General features: G+C 41.3%; 1 protein-coding gene across 3 annotated transcripts in view; it reads right to left on the bottom strand.

Annotated features, from left to right (window-relative positions):
• Window positions 1–13,472: 13,472 nt before the first annotated feature.
• Window positions 13,473–27,328, bottom strand: part of CNTNAP2 (contactin associated protein 2) — a 909,905-nt gene continuing 896,049 nt past the window's right edge. For all 3 annotated transcript variants that reach the window (XM_025147595.3, XM_025147596.3, XM_046929174.1), the window contains 2 exons: window positions 24,713–24,784; window positions 13,473–23,264 (listed from right to left, as the gene is read on the bottom strand). In XM_025147595.3, coding sequence (XP_025003363.2) covers window positions 23,065–23,264; window positions 24,713–24,784 — 272 coding nt within the window. In that variant the 3' untranslated portion in view covers window positions 13,473–23,064. The remainder of the gene's footprint in view (window positions 23,265–24,712; window positions 24,785–27,328) is intronic.

The following is a 27,328-nucleotide window of genomic DNA, read 5'->3' as shown; positions in this document are numbered from 1 at the left end:
TCCTGCATGTATAAATGCCAAGTTTGTTAAAATGTCAACATCTGCTAAAGTTCTTGTAACTTCATGCCAAATGGATTTCTCTGTATTTGGGAGACCTTCTGAGGCAACTTTCTGAGGAAGGAAAGGAAGATGTGTAATCACACAGAAACAGTCAACTAATGTCTTGTGTGTGTGTGTGTGTGTTCACAGTGCCACCTAATTCCTGACCAAACAGGATTTTTTACTGTTCCTGAAATCACAGAATCATATAATGGTTTGGGTTAGAAGGGACCTTTAAGATTAAGTAGCCCCCCCAATTTAAGCCTGCTGTGCAATAATAAACTCATTATTAACTTTAAGGGGAAAAAACAAAACAAAGCAAAAAACAAAACAAAACAAAACAACAACAACAAAAAAAAACACCCCCCAAAATCCCCAAAAACCCAGAGTCTTTTTCAACTTTGCTGAGAGAAGAGCTGGAGTGATTCTGGGACTACTGTCCCCTGCAGCCAGTCTCCCAGTTTTGGGATAGTTCCAAGAAGGAATTAAAACAGTTTGAGGTATGTAACATCCTCATATCACAAAGACAACTTCATGCAGGAAACCACAGCCAACATCCCTCTTTGCTGAAATGTAACTCATTTTTATAAGCAGCAGATGGCACTCTTTAGATTAACTTGCTCTAAATAATTTTATATTAATATAAAAACATACGTTTACATACACACAGATATTGGTTTCTTAAACCAAAAAATTCCATTTATTTGATGATTGACGTTAGATGCAGGAAAAGAAAAAAGAAAAAAAGAAAGCAAGCTAAGAAACAAAACATAGAATCATAGAATGGTTTGGGTTAGAAGGGACCTTTAAGATTGTCAGCTTCCAACCCTCCTGCTATAGACAGGGACACCTCTGACTAGACGAGGTTGCTCAAAGCCCCATCCAGCCTGGCCTTGAATGCTTTCAGGGAGGGGGCATCCAAATCATTTCTGGGCAACCTGTTCCAGTTTCTCACCACCCTACACAGTAAAGAATTTCTCTTAATATCTAGTCCCACATCTACCCTCTTCCGGTTCAAAACCATTTCCTCTTGTCCTGTCACTACGTGCCCTTATAAGAGAGTCCATCTCCAGCTTTCCTGTAGGCCCCATTTCAGGTACTGGAAGGCTGCTGTAAGGTCTCCTCAGAGTCTTCTCTTCTCCAGGCTGAAGAGTCCCAACTCTCTCAGCCTGTCCTCATAGAGGAGGTGCTCTAGTCCTCTGATCATCTTTGTGGCTCTCCTCTGGACCTGCTCCAACAACAGCTCCAAACAAAGACTGAGGACAAATTTTAATCTAGAATTTCCAGGGTTTCATGGTTTCACTGTGACATTTCCAGTTTTCCTATCCATCTTTTTAACTCCATGTGTAAAAAGATTTCTGCTTTCTCCATCTTATCCTCCAGCTACATCTTTCAGGACTACTACATGACCTAGATAGATGAAAACACTCCCAGACAGCCAAAGAACAAGCCTTTATCACAGGTTCTCTACAACATGTTCCCAGTAATATATGTCCGAGGTAATTTATTTTGTTCTATCAACCTTTAAAGAGGGTGATGTTTACAAGAATAAGCACAAACTCACAGAAGAAGGGTCTATACCAGAACTGTACCTTTGCTTGATCTGTTTCCTGCCTCCTCTTCTTCTTACTCTTTGGCTTCTAACATAGCTGCTGCCAGAACGCTTCGTGCATTCATTATATAACAAACATCACTTTGCACTATTTCTATCTTCAGCAAGGTATTTAACACTCAACAACACCCAATGTCCTGTTATGAAACTTAGAAAGTGAAGGGTAGATGAGTGGACACTGAGGTGGATTGAGAACCAGCTGATTAGCGGAGCTCAGAGGGTTGTCATCAGCAGAACAGAATCTAGCTGGAGGCTTGTAAATAGCAGTGTTCCACAGCGGTGAGTGCTAGGTCGAGTGTTGTTCGACATCTTCATCAGCAACCTGGATGAATGAATAGAGTCCACCCTCAGCAAGTTTGCTGATGATACAAAGCCGAGAGGAGTGGCTGACACACTGGAAGGCCGTGCTGCCATTCAACAAGACCTGCACAGTCTGGTAAGTTGGGCAGAGAGGAACCTGACGAGGTTCAACAGGAGCAAGTGAAGAGTCTTGCACCTGGGGAGGAATAACCGCATGTATCAGTCCAAGTTAGGCGCTGACCTGCTGGAGAAGAGCTTTGCAGAGAAGGACTTGACTGTTCTGATTGGCAACAAGTTAGCCATGAGCCAGCAGCCTGCCTCTGTGGACAAGAAGGCCAAGGGTATCCTGGCATGCATTAAAAAGAAAGTGGCCAGCAGGTTGAGGGAGGTGATCTTCTCTTGCTACTCTGCCCTGACGAGTGCACATCTGGAATACTGTGTCCAGTTCTGGGCTCCCCGGTTCAAAAAAGACAAGGAATCTCCTAGAATGAGTCCAGTGGAGGGTAACAAAGATGATTAATGGCCTGGAGCATCTCCTTTATGAGGAAAGGCTGAGAGACCTGGGACTCTTCAGTCTGGAGAAGAGAAGGCTGAGAGAGGTTCATATAACTGCTTATAAATATCTAAAGTGTGGGAGTCAGTTGATGAGACTCTTTTTGGTGGTGAGCAACTGTAGAACAAGGGGCAATGGGCAGAAACTGGAACACAGGAAGTTCCATGCTAATGCAATGAAGAACTTATTCACTGTTAGAGTGATGGAGCACTGGAAGTCTAGAAGTCTCTTCCAATCCCTACAATTCACTGATTCCATGATTTTGAGTGAAGTTGGTGGTTTGAAGTTCCTGTTCCTCTCTGGTTACACACACAGAATACACACAAAATAGCCCGGCTTGGAAGGGACCTCAAGGATCATCAAGCTCCAAACCCCCTGCCACAGGCAAGGCCACCAACCTCCACATTTAATACTAGACCAGTCTGCCCAGGGCCCCATCCAGCCTGGCTTTGAACACCTCCAGGAATGGGGCATCCACAACCTCTCTGGGCAGCCTGTTTCAGCACCTTACCACTCTCATAGTAAAGAACTTTTCCCTGACATCCAACTTAAACCTTCCCTCCTTCAATTTCAAATCATTTCCCCTTGTCCTGTTGTTATGTACTCTTTCAAAGAGTTAACTCCCCTCCTGTTTATAGGCTTCCTTTAGGTACTGAATGGCTGCATTGAGGTCACCCCGCAGCCTTCTTTTCTCCAGGCTGAACAAGCCCAGCTCCCTCACCCTGTCTTCATAGGGGAGGTGCTCCAGCCCTCTGGTCACCTTTGTGACCCTCCTCTGGACCCTCTCCAACAGCTCTCTGTCTTGTCATTCTTGTACTGAGGGCTCCATACCTGGACACAGTACTCCAGATGGGGCCTCACAAGAGCAGAGTAGAGAGGGAAAATCACCTTCCTGCTGGAAGTTGTATACTTCCAGCCCATAATCACATACATTTCTAGAGACTTCATTTTCTGGATGAAGAGTCCCACCTTTCTGCAGCTGTGCAGTGTCCCAGTATTGTGAGAGGTAGATTGTGTTTTCGCAGTAGAAGTTTCCAATATTTTCTGTATATAGTGTAGGCCTTTAGTAAGCTTATAACCTTCTTGTGAAACAGTTCACTTTTTACTCTGTTCAGCAAGATTGGCTGCAATCTGACTCGGGTAGGACTGAGACAGGCACAAGATAAGGTAGATATGCAGAGTGGAGAGAGCCTAGCACGGGACAGAATGAACGTGCTCACTCTTGGAAACATTGCCCTCCTATCTCCTTGGGAAAGTACAAAATATACCAAAAAACAACTATTTCTCCCTTTCCAATAGGGAGCATGTGCCCATTATTGCAATAATGAATAAACTTTGCTGTTATCACTAAGATGTTTGCCTAACCTGATATTTTTGACTGTGAATGTTTCTCACAGTATGACTCAACAGGGTGAGCTTGTCAGCCCTTCCCGTTTCTGCACTGGGTCTGGCTGTTTCTTCTGGCCAGGATATGCAGTGCTGCAAATGGGCATCTGATCTGAAGATCTTGCTGGGCTTTTTCTTAGGCCTAGGGAAACTCCAAAATTCAGCCCTTTCTCTCAGCAGCTCAGACCAAAGCTCTGCTTTTGTTAGAATTCACAACACAATTGGGAAAATAAACCACATGTTGGTTTGTTGCTTTTGACTGGATTTTTTGCTGAAAAAAAAAAAAAAACCAGAACAAAAAACAAAACAAAACAAAACAAAAAAACAAAAAAACCTAACCACTATTATTTTTAAATTTGCATTTTTGAATTTCTCTTTCAAGGAGCTTTTCTGTATTCATGGCAATCTGGAGAGAATGTTAGTTCCATCTGCAACACCACATGCATTTTGACCCTGCTGAGGTCCTTGTAAGACAGAGATGCTTAGCTGATGCACTCTTGAGAGCCACGAGTAAATCCAGAAAGATGGCCAAACCAACTTAATTCTCTTTCTGTGGCTGAAGTTGTGATGCTTATCTGTCTTGTGATGCTGCATACTCATATAGTGAACAAATGCTTGCATGTTGTTAAGGAAAACCTGCGTGTTGGTGCCATGGTCTGACAAACCCAGTACAACAGCAAATCCTTTCTGCAAGCAGACTGTCTCAGTGATATTGAGATGCCAGCTACACTATGCCTGTGCTGGGGGAGGTGGATTTGCTTATGTGGTTTAATAGATGCATCAGTCATTTGCAAGTGAATTAATATTCAGTGCATGCAAGATGATCTCAGTGATGCCATTGCATGGAAATGGAATAACTAATTCTGCTTCCCATTTATACCTCTATCAGGGCTTATAATCACAGATGTTCAAAATCAGGTGCTCTGTTGTACAGCAGGAAATATTCTAGGAAAATGATTCATAGCAATTATTTACAAGCAAAGAGTATGCTTCGAGTCTCTGTTGGCAGTTTGAATCTATGGCTTTTACATTTGTCATGTGATTTACAAAGATGTAAAACAACTGAAAAGAGAAGCTGGCAAATATGTTTTATACAGCAGCATTCCCTTCTTTCTTTCTTGTTGTCTTGTGTGGAGCGTTTTACGGAAAAAAAGCTGGAAGTCTTTATCCTAGATCAAATCCAGTGTGCAAAAGATAATTGTGATGCTGTTAGCATCTTCATTTCTGATGAAGTTTTGTAGATTTATTTTCAATTTAGATTTTATGAAAACAGCTTTATTGAGTTATTTTTAGCCTAAAAGCTTCAAGTAACAAAATGCAATTCCTGAAAGAAGTCAAGAATGCCTTTGCAGTATAGCCATAAATCTCAAGAGCATCCTCTGCAGCAAACAAAAGTATCAATGCAGGGATGTTCAGTCCATAGCTTGTGGACTGAGTGCATCCCAGGACAGTTAGTAATGCAGCCTGCACATTGCTGTTGCACCATTATGGTGGCAGCTCTGCCCCACCCAGCCCAGCCCTCGGTGCGTACCCATTGCTCAGCAACAATAAAACACTGGTGCACAATTGGCACTGTCCATGCTGAAACCAAAACACAGAGAAGGCACAGTGCAGTGCCAACTCAACTTATAGCAAATAATTGTTTGCATTTTGATACACTGGCTAAACACAGTCCTGTGAGCAGTGAAAAATAGGCAGCCTTGCTTTTCCTTTTGACAAAGAAATTTGAAAACAGGTTTCAAGATTAAAAAAAAAAACAAACAACTTTTTTTTTGTGTGTGCATTTGTGACTCCATTTTCAGTCAACATAAATACACTACCTGCAAATTTTCAAATGGGGTCTATAGGGTTGTAATCAGATATTCAACTCAAAAATTTGATCGCATCTCATTACCAGACTCTTATAAGTCCTGTCTTATCCGAGGAAAAAGTATCCCTTGCTTCACAGTCATGCTTTATTACCTTCACAGTCATACCTTATTATTACCTGGCACTGCATTTTGAAAGGAGGTACATTTGTGAACAACTATTTTCAAGAGTGAAATACAGAAAGAGTAAAAATTCATCAAAAATCTCCGAGGAACACCCTGAGAGCTCACTAGGAATTGCAGCTACTTCTATTGAACCATACTGATGCATTAGTTTCACAAAAACAAGGTAAAATATCCCACTAATTTTATGGTTTTGTCACTCTTTCTCTTTTTTTTTATGTTTTAAAACAGAGACACTGTGAGGTTCAATCAAGCCTACTCACCAAGGTAAGGTAAAACCCTAACTGTGGAAGACATCTCTGAAGAAATACTTCGTAAAACATCACGTCACCCCTTTTGTCTCTATCCAGGAAGCATTCTACTCCTGTCTGTGCTGCATCTCCACTCTGCTCTCACGCTGAACACCAGCAGCCCCATCCCGGGCTGCACACAGCACTGCACACAGCACCCCAAATGTGTGGCTGTGGATAAAGATCCAGCTGCTGTGCTGTCACCCTTTAATCGTGGAAATATCAGCAGTCAGCTGCAGGAAGCAAAGTGTCTGCCTGTATAAGAAACATGACAATCCATGGACATAGTAGATGAGGTAGTCACAACTTAAATGTAATTCCTATGTACACACACAGCATGGAATCAAGCTGCCAATCTTGTTAAACAATGGCAGGGAACACTGTCCAGAAATAAATTTACACAGGGCTGCAGATTCATCTGGGCATCAGGGCTACAGATCCTGTCCTCAGTGTATCATTATAAAATGCAGTGAATCTCTATAGACAAATGCAGAGATGTAATTGGGACTGGGACAGAGTACAAATTAGATCTGAAAATTTTCTTCTGCATCTATGTTTTATGACATGATGAGATTGTTTCAGTAGCAAGCAGAGATTAAAAACAAACAAAAAACCCCCCAAAACCCTCTTCTTGCTCATTTGTTAGTGGAGTTTTTACTTTATTTTATTTTATTTTATTTTATTTTATTTTATTTTATTTTATTTTGTTCTGTTTTATTTTTTATTTGACTAGCATACCAACTCACTGTTTTGGAAGGACCAGAGTGATAAGGAGATACTACTTGCTCTGCACATGCACACAACAAATAGATAGGGAAAAGATGACTAAGTATATAAAAACAATCCAGACCCTGAAAGTCGTTAAACTGCAAATGGTTGGCAGCTTAGAGACTATTCCAAAGACTATCACAAGTATATAGTGCTATCTACTTACCTTGTAATCACTATCTGTTGGGAAAAATTTTGCTTGAGTAGGCTTGCTCAATTATCTTTATGCCAAAAAGAGACAGAGAAGAGTCTTTAGCTTTCTTTATTCAAATAAAGGGACAGACGCAAAGTATGAAGGGTTATAGCCTTCTTTTATCCTAACTAACATCATAAAACCATGACAGACCACTGGGGGACACCGCTCATCACTGGCCTCCACCTCGACATAGTGCAATTCAATACAACCCTCTGTCTGCAGCCTTCCAACCAATTCCTTAGCCACCAAATAGTCCACTCCTCAAATCTGTATCTCCCCAGCTTAGCGAGAAGGATGTGGTGGGGTATCATGTCAAAAGTGTAATGGTTTTATGATTTTTGATTATTGGTATTCTACATCATAACATCATGTAGTACACTGTGAGTTAAAGAGTTAATGATCTAGTTCTGGGCACCTGTCCAGAAGAGAAGAACTACATGTCCCAGAGGACTTTGCATTCAGAGAGGAGATATAACCCCTGGCAAGGTCATGATACCTTCCCTTTTCTTTGGCTGTCCTCCCTGCTGCTTGACCTGACTGTGCGTCTCACCTCAGTGTTGTGATGAGGCCGTCGCACCTTTTGGACACTCTCTCTCACTATATTTCATTTATTAGTGTCAATTCTAATTATATTGTATTATAGTGTGTTATCTTGCATTCCAATACCATATTTAGTAAATTAGTTTATCTGTCCTCAGATTGTTGCTTCTGTTTTTAATTATTTTGTGGTCCCCTGTTTCCCCTTTCTGGAGGCATGGATTCACAAATCCCTCTGCCCCGCTAACCACAGAACCGGGCCAAACCAGCCCGTAAACCATTGACAAAAGGCCTTGCACAAAGTCCAGGTAGATGACATTGGTCACCTTCCCTCTGTCCACCAATGTCGTCACTCCATCATAGGACACCAGATTGATCAGGTACAATCTTTCCTTGGTCATCATTCCCCTAGACTCATGTCTAGGGAGCCTGGTTTTATCCCTTTCCCCCTTCATATCTAGTTTAAAGCTCTCTCAACAAGTCCTGCCAGCTCCTGGACTAGGATCTATTTCCCCCTTTGGGACTGGTGAGATCCATCAGTAGTCACCATACCAGGCACGGAGTAAACTATCCTGTGGTCAAAAAAAACCCTCAAAAATTCCTGGGATTGCACCAGCCTCTCAGCCATGTATTTATGAGATGGGCTTTCCTGCTCCTCTCAGCATCCTTCCATGCCACTGAAGGAACAGAGGAAAATACAACGTGTATGACTGTTCTGTCCTGTCCATTAACTGCTGCAATCCCCTGAAGTCCTTTTTGATGATCCTCAGCCTTCTTGCAGCAACTTCATCATTGCTGGCCTGAACTATCAATTAAGGACAATAATCAGAGGGGTGAATCAGACTAGCAAGTTTCCTAGAAATATCCAGGCCTCAGGGAGGCAGCACACTTCTCTACAGGTAGGGTTTGGCTGACATATAGGCCCCCCCGTTTCTCTGAGAAGGGAGTTGCCTATGACAATCATCCTTCTTGGCGGAGGCAGTCTTGAGGTATGGAGTCGACCGCCTCACCCTAGACAACATCGTAGGTGGACCTCTGTCAATGGTTTACAGGCTGGTTTGGCCCGGTTCTGTTACTACTGGGGCAGAGGGATTTCGCAAAATCCGCGCCTACAGTAAAGGAAACAGAGGCAATGATCTGAGGAGAAACAAACTAATTTACTAAATATAGTATTGGAATGCAAGATAACACACTATAATACAATATAATTAGAATTGAAACAAATAAATCAAATATAATGAGAAAGTATCTGAGAGCTGTAGGCCTTACAGTAGTGCTGAGGCGATGCGTGCAGTCGGGACGAGCAACAGCGAGGAGAGCTGAGGGAAGAAGAGATATCAGGCGACCTTGCCAGGGGTTATATTCCCCCTCTGACCACAAAGCCCCCTGGGTATGTAGTTCTTCACTTCCGGACAGGTGCCCAGAACTGAAGCATTAACTCTTTAACTCCCCGTGCACTACATGATGTTATGATGTGGAATACCATGACAACCTCCCACCACATCTGCATTCACCTCTCCCTCATGTTCCAGAGCCTCAAACCTATTATGCAGGGGCACTTGGAGAACTGAGGCAGGTTGGCACTGAGACTGAGGCACTGTATCTATGTCATAGAATCATAGAATCATAGAATCACTAAGGTTGGAAAAGACCCACAGGATCATCCAGTCCAACCATTCGCCCTTCACCAATGGTTCTCGCTAAACCATGTCCCTCAACACAACATCCAAATGCTCTTTAAACACCACCAGGCTCGGTGACTCCACCACCTCTCTGGGCAGCCCACTCCAGTGTCTAACCACCCTTTCAGAGAAGTAGTATTTCCTAACATCCAGCCTGAATCTTCCCTGGCGCAGCTTGGGAAGCCATTCCCTCTAGTCCTATCACTAGAAACACGAGAGAAGAGGCTGACCCCCAGATCACTACAACCTCCTTTCAGGTAGTTATAGAGAGCAATAAGGTCTCCCCTGAGCCTCCTCTTCTCTAGACTGAACAACCCCAGCTCCTTCAGCCGCTCTTCATAAGGCCTGTGTTCCAGACCCCTCGCCAGCTTTGTTGCCCTCCTCTGGACACGCTCCAGGGCCTCGATATCTTTCTTACAGTGAGGGGCCATCGATGAAGATGCTGAAGAGCACCAGTCCCAAGACCAACCTTTGCGGGACACAGCTTGTGTCCAGCCTCCACCCTGACACAGAACAATTGATCACAACCCTTCGGCTGCGATCCACCAACCAGTTCTTAATCCATCGAACAGTCCATCCTTCAAATCCGTATCTCTCCAATTTGGAGAGAAGGATGTGATCAGGAACCATGTCAAAGGTCTTGCACAAGTCCAGGTAGATGACATCCACCGCCCTTCCCCCATACACGAAAGCCATCACTCCATCATAGAAGGCCACCAGATTTGTCAGGCAAGATCTGCCCTTGGTGAAACCATGCTAGCTGTCTCGTATCACCTCTTTATCTCATATATGCCTTAACAAAGCTTCTAGGAGGATCTGCTCCATGATATTCCCAGGCACAGAGGTGAGGCTCACTGGCCTGTAGTTTCCTGGGTCATCCTTTCTCCCTTCCTTGAAAATGGGAGTAACATTTCCCTTCTTCCTGTCACCGGGGACTTCACCAGACAGCCATGATTTTTCAGGTATGATGGAGAGCGGCTCGGCAACCACATCAGCCATCTCTTTCAGAACCCTAGGATGGATATCATCCGGCCCCATGGACTTGTACACATTCAGTTTCATGAGGAGGCCTCGGACTCGTTCCACTGTTACAGTGGGACAGAAACTGCTCCCCACACCCACACCTAGAACTTCAGGGTCTTGGCAGACATGGGGAGCCTGACCACCAGTGAAGACTGAGGAAAAGCACTTACTGAGTTCCACAGCTTTTTCCATGTCTGAAGAAGCCAGTTCTCTGTCTTCATTTATCAGAGGGGAACACTCTCCTTGGCCTGTCTCCTCCTGCCTATGTACCCGTAGAACCCCTTCTTGTTACCTGTCACATCTCATGCCAAGTTCAACTCCATCTGTGCCTTGGCTTTCCTGATCTTACATCTACCCATGCAGACAATGTCCTTATATTCTTCCCAGGCTACACAACCCTGCTTCCACTTCCTGTACATTTCCCTCTTTTCCCTCAGTTTAAGCTGCACAGCCACATCGGTCACCTACCTCCCCTGCTTTACCTCTTTTGCTGGGGAGAGCCATTGCACTTGCAGAAGTGTGTCCTTACAGAGCTGCCAGCTCTGTCCTGTTCCTAAGTCCTTAAGGAGAGTTTCCCAGGTGATCCCATCCAGCAGTTCGTTGAGCAGCTGCAATTTTATTCTCCTGAAACACAGGGTCCTGACACTGCTTTTTGCCGGGCCCGCATTCCTCCAGATCGTGAACTCCACCAGGGCATGATCACTACAACCCAGGCTGCCTCCAATCTTAACCTCTCTAATGCTCTCCTCTGCATTGGTGAGCCCTGGGTTCCCCAAGGCTTCACCTCAGGTTGGTCCATCTAATACCTGGACTAGGAAGTTATCCTCAGCAGACTCCAGGATTGTCTGCCACCCACTGTGCCACTATCTCAGCAGATATCCGGGTGGTTGAAATCTCCCATCAGGACAAGAGCCTGCGAATGTGACACTTCCTGCAGCTCAAGCAAGAAGGCCTCCATCAACATACTCCTCATGACCAGTGGCCTGTAGCAGACCTCAACCACTAGATGCCCTTTACTGGAGTGATCCCTGATTTTAACCCACAAGCTCTCAACCTGGTGGCAACTATTCCTCAGACACAGCTCTTCACTATCTATCCACTTCCTAACATAGAGAGAAACTCCCTGTCCCCTCCTACTCTGTCTATCCCTTCTGAAAAGCCTGTAGGCCTCAATCACAGTATGCCAGTTGAGAGATTTGTCCCACTATGTTTCCGTGATAGCAATCAGATCACCATTTTTCCAAGCCCATCATGGTTTCTAGCTCCTCCTGCTTATTTTCCATGGTGCGTGCATTAGAGTAGAGACACTTCATCTGGGCTTCCTGGCACACTACCTCTCCAGAGGGATCCTTGTTCAAAGCTCCAGAAGAAATCTGAAGTTTTCCCTCACTGCTTCCAAGCAGGACATGAGAAGGCTCCAGATGGAGTGTTGGCAATGTTACCTCCTTTGAGGAGTTCCCAGAAGATCCTTCAGGACAGTTTGGAGGTTTTTCCCTGCAGTCTCCTATAATGACAACATACCCAAGCCCTTCTCCGTCCCATTGACCTCCACCCTCTTCAGCCATCAAATCTAGTTGAAATTTCTGAACTACTCACTCCATCCTAGCAAGTGCCATTTTATCCCCCTCCCCCTTCATACCTAGTTTAAAGCTCTCTCAACAAGCTCTGCCAGCTCCTGGGCTAGGATCTGCTTTTCCCTCAAAGACAGGCGAGACCCATCCACAGCCATCAGGCCAGGCACTGAATAAACAGCCCCATGGTCAAAGAACCCAAAGTTCCTGTGGTGGCACCAGCCTTTCAGCCACTTATTCAAAGCCTGTGTTTTCCCAGACTGCTCTGTATTCCTCACCACCCCAGAAGGGAGAGAGGAAAATATTACTTGCACTCCCACCCCCTTAATCAACCACCCTATATCCCTGAAATCTCTTTTGAGGGTTTTCAGGCTTCCTTGAGCAATTTCATCACTGCATGTCTGAACTATTGTCAACAGTTTGTGGGCTGGTTTGGCCTGGTTCTGTGACCAGCAAGTCAGGGGGACCCACAGACCAATGACCTGGGAAAGGGGAAAGGGTAGGGAGAGGGCCTAAAGACAAAACAGCGGCAATGATTTGAGGAGAAACAAACTAATTTACTAAATAAGATATTGAAATGCAAGACAACACACTATAATACAATATAATACAATGTAATTTGAACTGGAACTAATAAATCAAATAAAATGAGAGAGTGCCCAAAAACCTAAGGCCTTACTCTAAGTAAGCTGAGGAGATGTGGCTGGGAGCAGAGATGAGCCAGAAGATCAAAAAGGAGAGGTCAAGTGATCTACAGTTTTTATCTTTCCCTCTGAGTGGGGACGGTAACAGAACAGTGAACAGTCCTCAGGGAGATGTAGTTCTTCTCTTCTGAGACAGGTAGCTGGAACTATCCACAATCCATGGAACTGGATCATTAACTCGTTAACTCCCAGTGCACTACATGATGTTATGATGTGGAGTACCAATAACAAAAACCATAAATCCATGACAACTATCAGTAATGGGTGGTAATCAGAGGAGTGAACCAGACCCAGGAGTTTTTTGGTGATGTCCTTGACCCAGGCCCCAGGCTGGCAGCACTCCTCCCTACAGGTTGGATTGGGTCTGTGTCTGTGTATGGGATCCTCTGTTCCCTTGAGAGGGGAATCACCCACCACAATTATCCTCCTGTCTTTCCTGCAGAGGCAGTCAGTCTCAAGGTATGGGGATGACCGCCTCACCTCCTAGGCGGATCCTCCCTCAACTCCCCACTCAGTTTTCAGCGCCACAAACCTATTGCTTAGGGGGACGGTAATTTTCCAAAGAGAGAAGTACCTCCTGCTGGGATTGGACCTGAAGTTGGTTGGTCAGAGCATGGCTGATCCCCTGGTGGTCTCCTAATGTGCTCCAACTGTGAGATTATCCAGGTGATTCATAAAAACAGACTGGCCAGTCCCATCCCTGGAGCCACAGAAATTTGAAGAGCACACTGCATAATAAAGCCTTTTTTTAAGGAAAAAAAAGATCAAGATTTAAATATTCAAAAGCATCCATACATGCACACACTCAAAAAAGCAGTCCTCATCTGGCAAGGCTCTTTTAATGTTGTACTTTTACCAAACCACAGTACATACTTCAAATAAGGCCTAACAGATTATACTCTTGATAAATTTACAAACAGTTTATTTTCTTTAAAGAGATCATATTATTTTTATCAGTCTTGTGTATTTCAATGAATTATATGTTTATTCAAGCATAACATAGCAAATGTAGTCATAAATCTGTAGACTAAATGTCTATAACAGAGGAATCTCAGATACAGTATACTTTCAGATTAGGATTTGTTTTAATATACAAGTTTTTGTTTAAATAGGGTAACTGTCATATCCTGATTATGCTTTCTCTTCCCATGGAAAAGTTGTGCTCAAGAAAGAAAGCTGTTGACTAGACAAACTGTAGATGGACACCATCTTGGTTTACCCACCAGAAACCTGGGCCAGCTTTGTAAGCACACAAACTTAGGACCAACTCTCAGCCTGCTGATTTGGAAGGAATGTGTGGGAGACTGGCTTAGCTTTTCTGATAGCTGATGACCCTGGTTCTGTCCTGGGTACAGACTGCCTTACAGCAGTAGGGGTGAGATAGGAAAGCACAACCACATTTCTATCTCTAAAAAGGAGCTCAGGTTACTGAGAGCAGGCTTGTACACATGGCATACTGAGGATATTAAAAAAAAAAAAAAAAAAAAAAAAAAAAGAGTAAGAGAAAAGAGGAAGTAAAGTAGCCTGCCTCAGTAGCAATTTTGGCAATGTTTTGTTACTGTTATGTTTATGAATGTAATTCAGAATCCTTATTCATGTCCTTGTCTTGGCTGGGCCCCTTTCCTGCCTGAGAGGCTATATCTGTAGGCCAGTGATTAGTAGCTTACTATCTCGTTGAGCAAAGCTAGAGAAATAGCAGTACCTCAACAAAGTGTGAACAGCTGAATAGATTGCTAAAAGACATTGTATACTAAGGTCCTCAGTTGTTGATCAACAACATGGGCTGTGCAAAGCAGGTGCTTCTGTCGTGTTACATGGCACAGATGGCTTAAATCTGTCTCTCAAAGACTTAAAGAAAAGTTCCTGCTTGAGCCCAATGTGTCCCTGCCAGAAAATCAACAAGGAAAAAAAAAAAAAGATACTGAGACAAAAACCAAACCAAACCATGCAAATTATAGCTGAGTAATAAAAATTAAAACCAAATCCCCACCCACTTGCTGCAGAACCAGCCATTCTCTAGCTCCTAAATAATTAGAATTTGGCAATAATTACCATGCACAAAGTAAAGGCCACTTATAAAACATCTCCATAAAAATATCTATTTATTTCTATATCTGTATTTATATATGTCAGTAAGAAACTTCACACTGAGCACATCCCAAGCACTCTGTAGCAGCAAGAATCTGTTTAATCCCCATGAAATTAAGCACTGTTAGGGCTAAATTCCACATGTAGGTCAGTACAGATAATTGCCAGTAGACTTCTGTTAATTAGCATTAGTCAGATGGGGTAGCAGCATCAAGGAGCTGAAGCCTTTCAGGAATATCATGCCAAACTACGGTTTTGTATCAGAGGAACTACACGGGCTTTGGCAGCTCAATGCACAGAAGGGGTCACTAGGACTGAAGATATTTTGTATCACACCTGCACAGCCTGCAGATGGGTCTTGAGCTACTGAAGAGTAGAGCAGAATGAAAGATACTCCTTAACAAAACAGGAGAGGGATGTACTGTGTGGATTTGTGGAAAGCCAGTTCTTTGTGCTTCAGTAACTTAACAGGAATTAAGTGATACCATAATCTTTATTTAAACATGACTTTGATCCCATATCTTAATTAGGTGAGGTTTCAACAGATTTGACACAACGTAGGAGTGACAATGGAGTTAAGTACAGTATCTCAGAAACTCCAAATGCATGAAGCAGGTATTTCCCTCCCCCCCCCCCTCCCCCCCCATGATATGCTGGTCCAGTGAAAATAAGATTCTTTAACAACAGGTGTTGTTTCTTAGATATGCTAATAATAAAATTTTTAAGGATAGTAATTTGTTGCCTCTTTTGAGATGACTTTTAGAACCCCCATGTAACTGAAAACACCAGAAGCAATGGTTTCTTAATGTCACTGTGCGTACTCCTTTGGAGGATACACTGGCTTTGTATATGTGCAAGACATAGCAAAAGCAGAAAGGAAAGAGAAAGCTGAGAGTTCATTCTGACATCCTGTGGCTTTTTGTACATTTTTGTATCTTCCTTAAAATGTATTTTGCTACTCATTTACTTTAGCATTTATATAATGGGAAAAATATGAAAAACAACAAAAAGGGAATGCTCAGTGGAATGAGGTGCAGGTGCATTGTTTTTAGACACTCTTTGCCAGATAGTGCCATCATTTTGGAACACATACAAACAAGTTATAAAAGAGTGCTGCAGCTGGCAAAAAATACTACTTTCAATCACTAAGTACTATAAGCAGATAAAACCAGCTGCAAATATAGCACATGACAGGCATTCAGTGTTATACAACTTCCCAACAAAACAGCCACATTTTGGGAGGTGAGTGTTGCTGTGAAGGAACTACATATTCTGACAGGAAAAGGTGATGAATTTATCAGTGAGAAGAATCATTTCTGAAGCAGAGGAAGAGATGGAAACAAACAAGAACTGTTAGCCAAGTTCTTTCCATGCTGACCTTGCAGTGGTGGATAAGAACTTAGGAAACACGGAGATGCTGCATGTATACTGAGATCTTACTCCTACATACTAGCAGAAACAAAAGCGTAACACTCTGTGTTTCAGGATGTGCATCAAAGGGGATTTCTCTTTGTTCCATGGCCCTGTTGCAGTTCATGCAGTTTCAGGACTAAAGGTGGTGTTAGTGCAAGTTACACAAGAAAGCTCTGCAGGTGGCCCTTACATTGTAACAAAAGCAGTCTACAGCTACCTGATGACACAGTGTCCAGTCCTTCCAATAAAGTCCATACTTTATGAAGGCAAACCATACCTTTATTTTTAAACATGTAACTAAAACAGACCTTTAAGACAAAACAGTAATGGGTTTGGGGCTAGCTTGTGCATGTTTATTGGCTGTGCCAAGGTCAGTTTGTTCCAGTAAGACATTAACTGTAAGATGTACAGTTTAGGTAAACTTGTCTTTACTAACCAACTTTATTTACCTTACATACATGCACATGGCTTGAAAAAAAAAAAAAAGTACACAAACTTGACTCACCCAGTTGCTAGCCTAAGCCAAGATTATATCTGAGAGAGCTGTTAGGCTGGGAATTTCCTCTGTATAGCCTGCTTCAGCCTGACTTGGTTTACCTAAAGTTATTGCTTTATTGCTGACTCAAGGGTCTCATATCCAGATGTTTCTTCCAAAAAAACACACACACAAAAAAAAACAAAAACCGAAGAAAACAGTGGAAGCAGTGGAAGCATACACAGCCATTATTAGAAGCTGCTGTATCACAGAAAGGACATAACTAACTTTGTTACTTGGTTTAAGAATATTTGCAGAGTATTCTAATCTGAACTTCTTCTTCATACAAGCAGTTCTGGTTGTGCTTTATTATACCATATGGAAAAATAACTTAACTTTTCCTATATCATGTTTGGAAAATGGAAAAGTAGTCAAAAGAAACAATTACATGTGCAGTAATCTACTGAAATTTTTTCCTTTCTTCTTTTACTTTTTAACACAAATTGATTTAAAACAAACAAACAAACAACAACAAAAAAACCTTATCTGCCACTTCTCTTCCTGGTTCTTAAGTGGTGGCCCTAATCAGGATTTTGAGCATAGCGCTTCCAGAAGTCTGCTTCTATGTGAAAGTCAGAGCTTAATTTACAAATGTTAGAGATTGTTAAGTGCTTTTTGGTAACTAGGCCCAGGTCAGCTGTCACTTGAAGTACCATATGAAATACAGTAGGGTAAAGTCTGTCTCCAAAATTGCATTTAATTTCAAGAATGAAGCATTCTGCTAGTACTGTGGGCTTAGGGATTTGAAGAAATTTGGTATATAACTTTTTAATTCATCATATTTTAATGTTGTACAGGCAACAATTGCTCCAGAGCTTTGGACTTCACAACCAAAATAGCCGTGTTTCAGGCCCATATGGTTTTAGCCTCACTGAAGCACACATGGTGACAATAAGAAAAAAATTGTTCAGTGTCACAGTGTACAAGTATCAGAATGGCTTTAAACTTAAACGTTCGCTCCCTTCTTTTTCCTCTAGGACCTTTCCATACAAATGACAGATGTTCTTTAAGAATGTGTGACTCTATCCCCTTCTAGAGGTTTCAAGAGCAGTACAAATGAACAGTCAAAACATGGTCACAAGGCATAACTGGACCTTGCCACAATTATACATCCCACAAAGCAGGTCCTGGTTAGGACCAGGGCTTTAGAGTGGGGTTAAGGCAATTCACACTGCAGAAAAAGAAACAGGTTAGGACAGTCCCAGCCTCTGATTCTGGACGTTGTTGCATCCTCTGCTTCTTTGCCTGGAATATTCTTATTCAAATGCACTAAATGTAGCACTTTTATAAAATGCTGCACATAAAAAAAAAAAAAAAAAATTAAAGCCTGATAAGGTAGTTTATTAAAAAAAAACATGCAAATCTGTTGAACTAGATGCACATTTTTCTTGATGAATTCAGTAAAAGGCTCACATTCATAGAGGAAAGGACAGTTATGGTAGGACAGGGAGGCAAACCACTCCCAGCCATTTTTAGTATGTAACTCTTGTGAAGCTGGCAATGCCACTGAATTTGCAACAAACATTAGCAGAAGTGGCACTAGCCTGCGTGCTGCTATCAAAAGAATCAGAAATAGGAAAAGCTCAGTCATTCTGATTCCATCAAAACTCTGTGCTCAGACTCAGTGCACTTCAATGGATAGATTTACCCTGCTCAGAATTCTCATCTGTAACACACAGTCAGAGCTGCCTGATACACAAGGAATGTACACAGATTTTAATAATTCATCCCTGGTTTCCGTACCCTCTCTCTTTACAGATAATTGTGCTGTGAAGTTCTTTTTTATTTTATATTTTTTTCCATGTACTTAGAGTCTTTTTTATGAGGCCTCTCCAACTTGTATCCTTTTTCAAATGCATTTCCTGGTACTAGAGAAGGAAAAAATTACAGACAATGATAACAATGAAAAAGCTTTCAGGTTAATTAAAACTACTTAGAATTGCTTGCTTTTTTTTTTTTTTTTTTTTTTTTTTTTAGCAACCTGATCTCTAATAGAACTTCAGTTAAAAGGAAAGACATTCACAGAAGAGATATTAAGATAATTAAGATATTAAGTGTACATATATGTTGTTCTTCTTTCATTCTAAATAACATGCTGTTGCTTTTAGATTTGTTTAATTTCTATGATAGGCAATAAAATCTGATCAACAAAATACAGATCCTGCTGTTCAAAGATGATAACCTTTCAGTTACCATGTTTGTTAGAAAGGGACATGGTTCACGGGAGAAACATGTTAAAAGCTATTGCTTTTCAAACTGAGATAGCTTCCCATTCCAACAGATACCCTGGAAATTAGATGCATCTGCCATTAAAGGACATAGTTTTAAATAAAACATAATTATTTACTAGACTCTTTTGAACAAATTCTTATCACTACAATAAACTTGTACATATACACCACCACAATGGCAATCTTAGTAAAATATTTATGATAACCATCCTTTGACATACATCATGCTAGCTAGAGCACGATACTAAAATACTATTATGTTTGAAGTGTTAACTGCTACAGGAAATATAAAAGGTAAAGGTAAGGTTTAAGACAAGAAAAATACAGTGTAGAATTGTTTCAGTACCAATTAAAGATGTATATTCCTATGTAACACATCTGAATCTTCAATTAGTAAACATGGAATAAGCAGTATGTGAAAGATTCGATTCAAAACCAACAAATTAGACTGTGAATTTCCCCTCAAAGCTGAGCTGATTAGTTTTTTGCCATTTTGGCTCCTTGGAGCTCCACGAATTGCTTCCCTGTGGTCTGTGTGTTGTGAATGAGGACCCAAAAGCTGCTAATGCAGAGGATTCTGGTCTTCAGCCCAGTCTTGCACTCCCCAGTGCTGTTGGCAGTTTTGCCACTGATTTCAAGGAAATCAGAACAAGCCTTTCAGAAACACAACTGGGATGCTTTGGTGGTTCAGTCAGTGCAAGAAGCAACATTTTCCTATGCAGCTCAAATAGGTGAAGCAGCTAAAAGCAGGTGATATGAGGCAGCTTAATTTAGTGGGGGTGGGAGTTGCACAGGTTCTTATAAAAGCAGGGTCCATTCTACTCTCCATCAGATTTTTCCATTACAAGCATTTAGATAGCACCTGTCAAACAATATTGGCACAAATAAAAATGGGTGAAGTAAACTATGCATGTTGTTGCCAATAACATGCCCATGGGGGAAGAAATTCTCAAAATAGTATGGTGTTAGCAAAAATATGCAAGCTACACTTCTGAGCCTGCTCAGAAAGTAGGCCTGTGCCTATTATTAAGCTTATTACATTTTCAGAAATTAAATGGAAGACAGACAGAAAGGAATTCACCTAGTCATGAAAAGACTACCCAGAGAACGGATGATAGTCTAAAATTTCATGTCTAAGATCCACTATAAGAGGCAGGATTCTAATAATTAATTCAGAAAATTTCTAAAGTTATGAAAGCAACTGTATCTGGAAATTAGACCATCAACATTTTAATACAGCATTAATGAGCTTTACTTATGAGAAACATGGTATCCAATGGAAAGATGAAGATGCATGCAACTTAATTTAGGAAATGTAAATCCTGTCTTTCCAAATTTAAGACATGAATTTACAACTATTGCATGTGCGATAGTCAAAGATTGTTTTCCAGAAATTCTTGCTTACAGGATTGTGAGAGAGAAACTGGAAATCTTTTGGAACGTTGGTGAATAGATGCCACGGACCCCATTACCACAATTCAACAAGTGTTCCTAGCTTGGCCAAGGACTCAGGCACACAGACTAAGCCACCTTTCCCTTCTAGCACCATGCTAAGGCATTTGGCTACTTTGTCCTCTAGCATCAGAGGATTCCAGCTTCTCAGTATACGAGTCCAATCCCCGTCACAGACATTAAGTTCAGATTAGTAATTTTCTTCTGCAAACTAAATTCCAGTCTATGCAAATGATGCTGTATTCACTCTCTTGATAACGTGAAGTTGTAGGCAAGGATGTTTTTCAGAGTGGACTAAAGTACAATTAAAATCAAATATAGAATATCATATAGAAAAGTGAACATCATTTCAATCACAGAAAGTCATCTGAAATTGCAACATGGAACAGCCAAAGTATTTTGCTGAATAGTCAGTGGTGCAGGCTAGAGTCATCCCAGGCTGATATTCTCCAAAGGGTTAGAGATTTATCTTATGTCCACAAGTAAACATGATCAGGGACTCATCTATTTAATTAAGCACAAGAGAGGGAGATGCTGATATTAGAGGCAAGGCAAAAGACTGTAGAGCACAAGAATGACAGAGGTAGCTTTCATGTTTACCTGAATACCTCTGCCACATAATATTACCTGAGAAACAGTAAATCTTGTTTGAAACTTTTTGTATGCTAATTCCAAATCCATGAGCAGGAAGAAATCAATGGATTTGATTTGGTCTGATACATGTTCAATGAATCCACCAGATGACTTTATACTACCATCCTTAACTCAAACTATCTATCCCTGTATAGCTATCAAATTGTGCTTACAAACTTCTTGTCAGGTAAGACTCAAATATTTTCCTCCCTCTCTGTGATTTTTTAAAATTAAATTTTTAAAACATTATCTATAATAATAAAAATACAATCGAAAAGATAAGGAAATTAGAGACGCCAGCACTGGTCAGTGTAGTAGATTTCAGATTTGGATTTGAAAAATAAATCCTTCTTATAAAGAAAAATGGATTAAATCTTCACATACTAAACCCAGCAATATTAAAAGATAAAGCAAATCTGAGACTGTCACAAGCATAAATACTTTTAAAAGGAAATTGTTGGTGTTGCTTCTGTTCTGTTAGCACACAGGAAATGTTCTTCAATACATTCACTCCCTCGTTCCATTCTACTGCAAAAACTGCCCACTAAGGCCCTAAATTTCTGTAAAGCCATACCTGGAGAACCATGCATATCTGCACAGAACAAGCTACAGCTTCTTTGTTGCCATCAAAGGTTACAAGGTCTTCAGGCAGCCCCCTTGCCTTTCTGCAACTACTGGCCTGCTTCTCAGGTGGGATCTGCAACTTCCCTACTCTAAGAGGGGACATGGGGTAAAATGATGCACTTTGAACTCTCCTTGGCATTCTTAAAAATGTCTTAGATAAGTAATAGTTCAGGTAAATCTGTGTATTGAATCTGCATGTCTTTTCTACCACTGTTTGTTTTTCACATGCTCTCAAGGCAGAGCTTTCACTTTTTTGTTGCTTCATTTTTCTGCCTGTGAAAATGCTGTCAGTAGAGGCTTTCTTTGGGAGGCAATTAAAAAAAAAAGATAAAAAAAAAAGGATTTTAAGTATGAATTGTTATGCCAAAGCTGTAAAAAGTATTATGTGAAGTCCATGAGTTTAAATACATTGACTAGAACTGTACTAGTTAATATTTCCGTCACAGCCTATACAAAAGAAACAGAAGCAAATGAAGTTTGGCTATAATTTCCTACTACAGTGATCATGCCTAAGTCCAGGATATACACACTGGCAGAGCTGAATTTAGACTGGCACGTGCCTTGGGTCACCAGTGCCCTAGCCAAAGACACAAGAACAGGTCTATAGACTTGCACAGCATCTCCCTCCCTCAGAGTTCACAAAAATAATAAAAAATAAGTTTGCTGTCCTTTATGATCATCCTCTCTGGTAGAAGTAGCAGTAGTAGTAGCAGTAGTAGAAGGAATAATCATAGTATTTTTACATTGCTGATGAGAATTGTACAGAATCAACGAAGTATCTGTGTCAAAAAAAGATGAATCCTGCCAGGATTGACAAGAGCCGATGACATTTTGAAAAACTGGCAAGGTTTAGTTGCACTAAGCATTCTTCCTCAAACCTCAGTTCTGCCCCCAACTCTGAACACCTGTTTAAACATGACCAAAATTAAGCATGATACAGTGAAGGTGCAGGGCTGATAGCAGCCTGTGGGGAAGTGGCCAGATATGAAAAAATGCAATATCAGAACAAAGTTCTGCCACTTGTTCTCAGAACTGAACTACCTCCATTTTAAACAGCTTTTAACAAATGTTTTTAAAAAAAAAAAAAGCCGTTTCTTATTCTTTAGAAAACCTCTAAACACACACAGAAAAAGATAGTTATTACTGAAAATTTTAACCAATGCTGAAGCTGTGAAACTGTTGTTACAGTTGTTTGAATACAGAAGGGCAATTCACTGTAAGTAAATGTTTAAAAGTATTTTTCTTAAATGCTTGTGATATTTTTCTCTTCCAGTCTCAGTGATTTTTCCTGTCACTTGCTCCTCTAGTTGTGCTGATCTTTTTACCATATGTGTGCTCAAGCGTCCAATGCAGAATGTTCTCTCCCCACTGCAAGAGTCATTCCAGTCCCAACCTAGCCCAGCTTGTATCCCATCCCAGGCTCCCTCCCTATGGGTTTAGATAAGCCATTCCTTCTTGCTCTCGTCAATGGTTTCTGTAAAGTTGGGGTCATTGTTCATGATGGCAGCATCGGCACTTTCAGCTGACTCTGCTCCTTTGGCCTCATTGGTATGGTAGGTTCCCTTGTGGCGAAACATGTAGCGGATCAGGAACACCAAAGTGCAGAGGATGGTGAAGATCACCACAGCGATGATGCCTGAGCAGAGGAGGAAAGAAGACGTCACTATGGGGGAGAACATCCACAGATTCTGATACAAAGAAAGGTTCGCAGCTACATGGGCAGCTGAATATCATCACAGTTGCTTGGTTTCCACTTCTCTGAAATTTATGTTATAACAAATGAGGGGAGTCTGCTAGTGACTTTCATCCCATAGTTTATCTTTCATATTAATACCTAGTAACAGAGGTGAGCTTCATTGACCTTTAGGCAGAGGATGCTGTGTTCCTAAAATGGGGGGATGAAATGGTGATATGTTGTTGGCTAGGCAGCTATTCAGAGATAGAGGACACTAGAGTATCATCCAGGATGAAGAAATTACAAAATTTGTCAGTTAAAAAAAAATTTGTAATCAGACAGAATTATTTTATGTCACTTATGTTAAATGATGCGTTGGGCAGTCAGATTGCTCAGGCATGGTCTGAATTTTCTGAGGAATGCAATACTATCCTCACTGTATAGTTGGGTATCAAAGTAAAAGTAATGAAGTAAAAGTTATAAGTAGTAATAAAAGCATAAAATAAAAATGAAGAATAATGTAACAAATCAAAACTAAAGCAACTGACCTAAACCTGGTTATGGAAACAGTCCTTTGTCAGGGACAGGGAAAAGAAACAGAAATTCCATTCAACTGCACATATTACTATACTCAGTGTTGCTCTACAAGACAAAATATCTCTTACAACCAATATGTCATCTTATATGCATCTAGAACTGACTAAAAGATATTAGGATGATCTTTAAAACATTTTTATGTTTTAATTTGTTGCACTACCAAAGCTGTCTCCAGAGAGTTCTGTTGTAACACTTCAGTATAGAGGGATGGGGTAGAGCAAACTGTAGGTATGCATAAATTTATTCATGATCCTTATAGATGGAGATAGCTTGGCTGAAAGTCTTCAATTTGATGATAATTTAAGATCCAAGTTCTGGCATTATTTCACATCACCTGAGAACCTATCACACTGAATGGCACTCCCAGGCATTTAAGTTGTAGCAGAACCTGGCCCCTAAAAAACAATTCAAGGTTATGAATTATTTCTGTCAGGAGTGTAACTAATGGTTTTTGCCACAGATTCATGTTGAATCTGACATAACTGGAAAAGCGTCCTTGCCATTTAACATAAACAAATTACTCTATTACCACAAGTAAGTATTCAAGAGTAGTTACTCACAAGCATGCTTGTTATGTGAATTAAAAATATGAATGTTATGATGTGGTTAAAACTGAATATGAGGGGATAAACTAAGTGAAAACAAGCTCATTTCACTAGAACAAATTATCTGAACAGAATTATACAAACTTCTACTTTGGTGTAATTCTCCTAAAGTTGGTTCTTAGAAAGTAGATTGAATATGTCACCAACTGCAACTGAGCCTCACAGTTGTGCTGCAAAATCTCTTAGGAAAGTAGACATTTTCCCTACCTCCAATAATTGCAGAGTTTCTATTAACTCCATCTCCAATAGCTTGACCATTGTATGGGAAATCAGCACTGGCTGTAAATAGAGAAGTAAAGATTTACGTTATCACATCAGCAAAACTAAACAAACTAGTTCAGAAATACATCGAACATACTTAGATACAATTTAAAGAAAAAGTAAACAGATAGATATTATCTAAATAAATATGAAAGAAAAATATCTTTCACTATTATCTGATCCCTTATGACTTTTCACTTCCTCTTCAACAAAAACAAAAATAAAACAAAGAAGGTACCTTCAATAAGAACCGTTGTTAATAGAGAAGGTAATTTTGTTACCCTACTAACATGAAAACAGTAAGTTTCATTAGCACAAAACCAAAAACACTTCAGAGGCTTTTCTAAGACAATCTGTTCTGGTTCAGCTGGGACAGAGTTGATTTTCTTCATTGTGTTTGTTAACACGTTTTGGCTGTAGGAGAAAAACTACATTGATACAACATTAATGTTTTTGTTGTTGCTGAGCAGTGCAGTACAGGGATGGTTTCAGTTTTTCAGCTTCTTGTACTGTCCTGCCAGTGAGGGGGCTGCAGGGGCATAAGGAGCTGGGAGAAGACAGAACCAGCTGACCAAAACTGGCCAAAGGTATATCCCATACTATATGACATTATGTGAAAAAAAGCTATAAAACTGAGGGGAACTGGCTGGGTGAATCTGCCACGGCTCAAGGACTGGATGGACATCAGTCAGCAAGTGGTGAGTAACTGTTCAGTGCACTGCTTGTTTTATATATAGAGAGAGAGAGAGAGAGACAGTAATTACACATATATAAAAAGTTTGTTACTGTTATTTCTCTGTTATTTATCTGTTCCTCTTCTGTCTTAGTAATAGTTTTAATCTCAACCTATAAATTCTACTTTATTTTTCCAATTCTTCCCCCCCTCCATCCCATCCCACTGGGAGGCAGGGGAGCGAAAGACTGTGTTGTTTAGCTGCTTGTCAAGTTAAACCACAGAACAATTTCAACAATTCAACCTGTCATCAAAATTTTTTCATATAGTCAGACACAGCAACTAGATGCTGCAGTAACTGTACAGCTCGAGGGAGCTAAGTGAAGGGTTGCAATCATTTGCCATTTTGTCAGTAGTGTTGATTTTGGGATAGGGAAAATGCTTTTAAAAGCCTTTCATAGAATCACAGAATCCTTAAGAGTCAGAAGGGACCTCAAAAGGCCATCTAGTCCAACTCCCCTGCAATGAACAGGAATGTCCACAGCTAGGTCAGGTTGTCCAGGGTATTATCCAGCCTCACCTTGAAAGTCTCAAGGGATCACATCACTAGGTAACCTGTTCCAGTGCCTCACCCCCCTCACTGTAAAAGACTTTTTCCTTATATCTAACCTAAGTCCACCCTCTTTGAGCTTGAAGTCATTTTCCCTTGTTCTGTCACCACAGACCATGCTAAAGAGTCTGTCCCCTTCTTTCCTGTAGCTCCCCTATAGATACTGAACGGCTGCTGTCAGGTCACCTCACAGCCTTCTCTTCTCCAAGCTGAACAGCCCCAGCTCTCTCAGCCTGTCCTCGCAGGAGAGGTGTTCCATCCCTGGGATCATTTTTGTGGTCCTTCTCTAGACATGTTCCAACAGGTCTATGTCGCTCCTGTATTGAGGACTCCACATCTGGATGCAGTACTTCAGGTGAGGCCTCACCAGTGCAGAGCAGAGGGACAGGATCGCCTCCCTTAACCTGCTGTGTTTCTTTTGATGTAGCCCAGGATATGGTTGTCTTTCTGGGCTCTGAGGGCACATTGCTGGCTCATGTCCAGCTTTCAATCCACCAGTACCCTCAGGTCTTTTTCAGAAGTGCTGGGCACAATCCTTTCATCCCCTAGTTTATAGTGGTAATGAGAGTTGCCTCGACACAGGTGCAAGGCCTTGCACTTGGATTTGTTGAAACTCATGAAGTGCACCTGAGCCCACTGCCCAAACTTCTCTAGGTCTCTCTGAGTGGTATCTCATCCCTCCAGTGTGTTGACTGCACCCCACAGCTTGGTGTCATCAGCAAACTTGTGGAGGGTGCACTCGACCCCACTGTCGATGTCACTGATGAAGATATTAAAGAATAGTGGCCCCAGCACCAACCCCTGGGGGATACCATTTGTCACCGATCTCCATCCAGACACTGAGCCATCGACCACCACTCTCTGGACCTGATGCTGCGGCCAGTTCTTTATCCATCGAACAGTCCACCCATCAGATTCATATCTTTCCAGTTTGAAGAGAAGGATGTTGTGGAGTACTGTGTCAACGACCTAACTGAAGTCCAGACAGATGACATAAGTGGCTATTCCCTTGTCCATTGATGCAGTGATACCATCATAGAGAACCACAAGGTTGGTCAAGCAGGATTTGCCCTTGGTGAATCCCTGCTGTTCTCCCATGCCACCTCCCTGCCTTTCATGTGCCATAGCATAGCTTCCAGGGGGATCTGTTCCATGATTTTCCCTGGCACAGAGGTGAAACTGATATTTTCATTTAACTGAAAATATTAACTGGAAACAGTTCAAATAGTCAAGGACTCCAATTCCTTATTACGTCAGTATTTAAAACCCAGTTGTATTT

The sequence above is a fragment of the Gallus gallus genome, chromosome 2 (assembly GCF_016699485.2).
Source record: "Gallus gallus isolate bGalGal1 chromosome 2, bGalGal1.mat.broiler.GRCg7b, whole genome shotgun sequence".
NCBI lineage: Eukaryota > Metazoa > Chordata > Aves > Galliformes > Phasianidae > Gallus > Gallus gallus.
Note: the sequence above shows the minus strand (reverse complement) of the source record. Positions and strands in the feature narration are given on the sequence as shown.